The sequence below is a fragment of the Marmota flaviventris genome, chromosome 10, assembly GCF_047511675.1.
Source record: "Marmota flaviventris isolate mMarFla1 chromosome 10, mMarFla1.hap1, whole genome shotgun sequence".
Taxonomy (NCBI): Eukaryota; Metazoa; Chordata; class Mammalia; order Rodentia; family Sciuridae; genus Marmota; species Marmota flaviventris.
In genome coordinates, this window is record NC_092507.1 from 121,270,726 (window position 1) to 121,273,644 (window position 2,919).

Below are 2,919 nucleotides of genomic sequence, written 5' to 3' on the forward strand. Positions count from 1 at the left end.
TGCATGTGCTGGTGTTTCTGTGAGGACAGAGGGGGTGGGACTCGGGGCGTCCCAGCATTCTCCTCTGGAAGCAGGGCAAGGGGAAGGACGGGAGGTCCTCCAGGTCAGAGGATGGAGATGGCTCTCCATTTTCCTTCCTGCAGCCACAGCCCAGGAGGCAGAGGGCCTGAAGAGCCAGGGTTTACACAGCCGGTCCCAGGGGAGGAGTGGCCCAGAGCTTTACACTGACCTTGTCTTTGGTCCATGCAGGCTCGCTGACTCCCGTGGAGATGTCCTTCCAGCAGAACCAGCAGCAGTGCCAGCCCCCTCCCAAGTGCCCTTCACCCAAGTGCCCCTCACCCAAGTGCCCCCCCAAGAGCCCAGCACAGTGTCCGCCTGCGGCCTCTGGATGTGCTGCAAGCTCCGGGGGCTGCGCTGGCCACAGCTCTGAGGGTGGCTGCTTCCTGAGCCACCACAGGCACCACAGGTCCCACCGATGCCGTCGCCAGAGCTCCGACTCCTGTGATGGTGGCAGCGGTCAGCAGTCTGGGGGCCCTGGCTGTGGCCACAGCTCTGGAGGCTGTTGCTGACCTGGGCAGTTGCAGTTGAGAAAAGAAAATTTAAGAAAAACAGTGTTCAAGGACTGTCCCCACCTGCTGTGCTGCAATACTCCAATCTCCTCTAGCCTTGAGCTCTGGGCTTTTCCTAGTGACTCTCGGGTCTCTTCTCCAGTTCCTGACAGGTTGCCCACCTGGTATCTTCCAGGCCTAGCCACATCGGCCTGATCAGTTTTCACTCCCTACACCTGACCCTGTGAAAAAATAAAGATTTGTCTTCTCAGCATCTCTGGGTTCTCTCTGACTCTGATGTGGCCTCTGCTCTGACCCTCCAGCCGGCACAGCCTTACATGGGGATCAGGCCTTGTCTCTAGAGCAGAACAGCAGCAACTCTAACTCCTCTGAAGGCACAGGAAGATAAGGGACACGGGTCTGGATCCTACCAAAGAAAGACCTGGTTTCCCCGTAGTATGGTATGGGAAGTGCTTTAAGTGGTGCCCAGACCCTGCTGGAAGGTGACTGCCATCGTCTGAATATGACAAGGCGACCTGGAATCCCCCGCTAAGAGGGAGGGAATGGGAAGGCAAAGGATCTACAAACAGAAAAGTTGCTGAGACACCAGGAGAGGAAGAAAGACTGTTAAAGTTAAAACTGGAGAGGTCTGGCAGAAGGGCAGAAATGTGGCTGAGTTCTCTAAATAGGAGTCTTGGGCCAGAAAACAGGAAAGAAGAAACAAGTCAAAGTGAGAAGCTGTGCTGCTTTTGCAAATGAATATGTTCTTTTTTAAGTTCTGATTTGTTATATGTGACAATGCAACGGATTACAATTCATATTACACCTATAGAGCACAGTTTTTCATTTCTCTGGTTGTATACAAAGTCTATTCACATCATTCATGTCTTCATACATGTACTTTGGATAATGATGTCCATCTCATTCCACCGTCATTTATAAACCTCTGCTCCCTCCCTTCCCCTCCCACCCCTCTGCCCTATCTAGAGTTCGCGGATTCCTCCCATGCTCCCTCTCCCTGTCCCATTATGAAACAGCTTCATGCTGGTTGTTTTAATGAATCGTAATAATAGCCAAAAAGAAAAAAATCAATTTTGATTCTAAGATTATAGTAAGTTTTAGAATTAATTTTATGGTGGTCTCTGCAAGCTTGTCATAAAATAAAGGTTAGTCTTTCCTTCATAATTTATTAGAAACTGAAAAGTTCTTTAATCAATCTTCCCAGCAACCCTTTGAGGTGGGCACTTTTATTAGCTCATGTGACAGATATGGAGACATAATTGTATCGATTGTCTGGCTACAAAGATGATCAACACAACTATCAGGCTTTTTGATTTTTTTCAAATCAAGTGAAAGAATTCTTTTTAAATTATCTTTAGAGAGAGGTGGGAGGGAAAGGGAGAGAGAAAGGAAATTGCATGGAAATGGAAGGAGACCCTCAGGGTTATACAAAAGTACATACAAGAGGTAGTGAGGGAAAAGGGAAAAATAATACAAGGGGGACAAATGAATGACAGTAGAGGGGGTAGAGAGAGAAGAGGGGAGGGGAGGGGAGGGGGGATAGTAGAGGATAGGAAAGGCAGCAGAACACAACAGACACTAGTATGGCAATATGTAAATCAATGGATGTGTAACTGATGTGATTCTGCAATCTGTATACGGGGTAAAAATGGGAGTTCATAACCCACTTGAATCAAAGTGTGAAATATGATATATCAAGAACTATGTAATGTTTTGAACAACCAACAATAAAAAATTAAAAAAAAATAAATTATCTTTAGTTTATAATTTTAATATGTAACATATACAATTTAGCTTATAATTAGCTCAATGTGCTTAGCATTGCTTTTTGAACTCTAGGCCACCAAGATGCCAGTGCACATAAGTCACAGCTTCAGTAAGTCCCCACGGGGTGGGAAGGTCCTGTGGCAGACCTTAGGCAACTGTGCAGCAATCAACTGACCACCTTCATCCAGGACTGAAACCATCGCTTTGCCTGTGAACCCACAGTGACCCTTTCCACTGAACGAGACTGAAATGATCATAAAGCAAAAATAATCCAGGCCTAACCCAGGGTGTTCCTTAAAACAAAACTAAAAAATCAAAAAGACACCATAGAACAGGAGTTCTCCTAAGCGTATACCCCGAAGAATTGAAAGCAGGTGCTCAAACAGATATTTGTACACGTCGGTCCATAACAGCACTATTCACACCACCAAAAAGGGGGAAGCAAACCAAGTGTCCAGCGAAAGATGAATAGAAAGAAAATGGTGTGTGTATTCTATATGTCACACAATGGCGTTATTCAGCCTTAAAAAAAAAAAAAAAGAATGAAAGTCTGCTACATGCTACAGCATAAGAGAGCCTTAAA

The 2,919-nt window shown here is 46.1% G+C and overlaps 1 protein-coding gene across 1 annotated transcript; it reads left to right on the top strand.

Annotated features, from left to right (window-relative positions):
• Positions 1–269: 269 nt before the first annotated feature.
• LOC114106640 (late cornified envelope protein 3D-like) lies at positions 270–569 on the top strand. Its single transcript, XM_027953676.2, has one exon. The coding sequence runs from the start codon at positions 270–272 to the stop codon at positions 567–569; it is 300 nt and encodes a 99-aa protein (XP_027809477.2).
• The last annotated feature ends 2,350 nt before the right edge of the window (positions 570–2,919 follow it).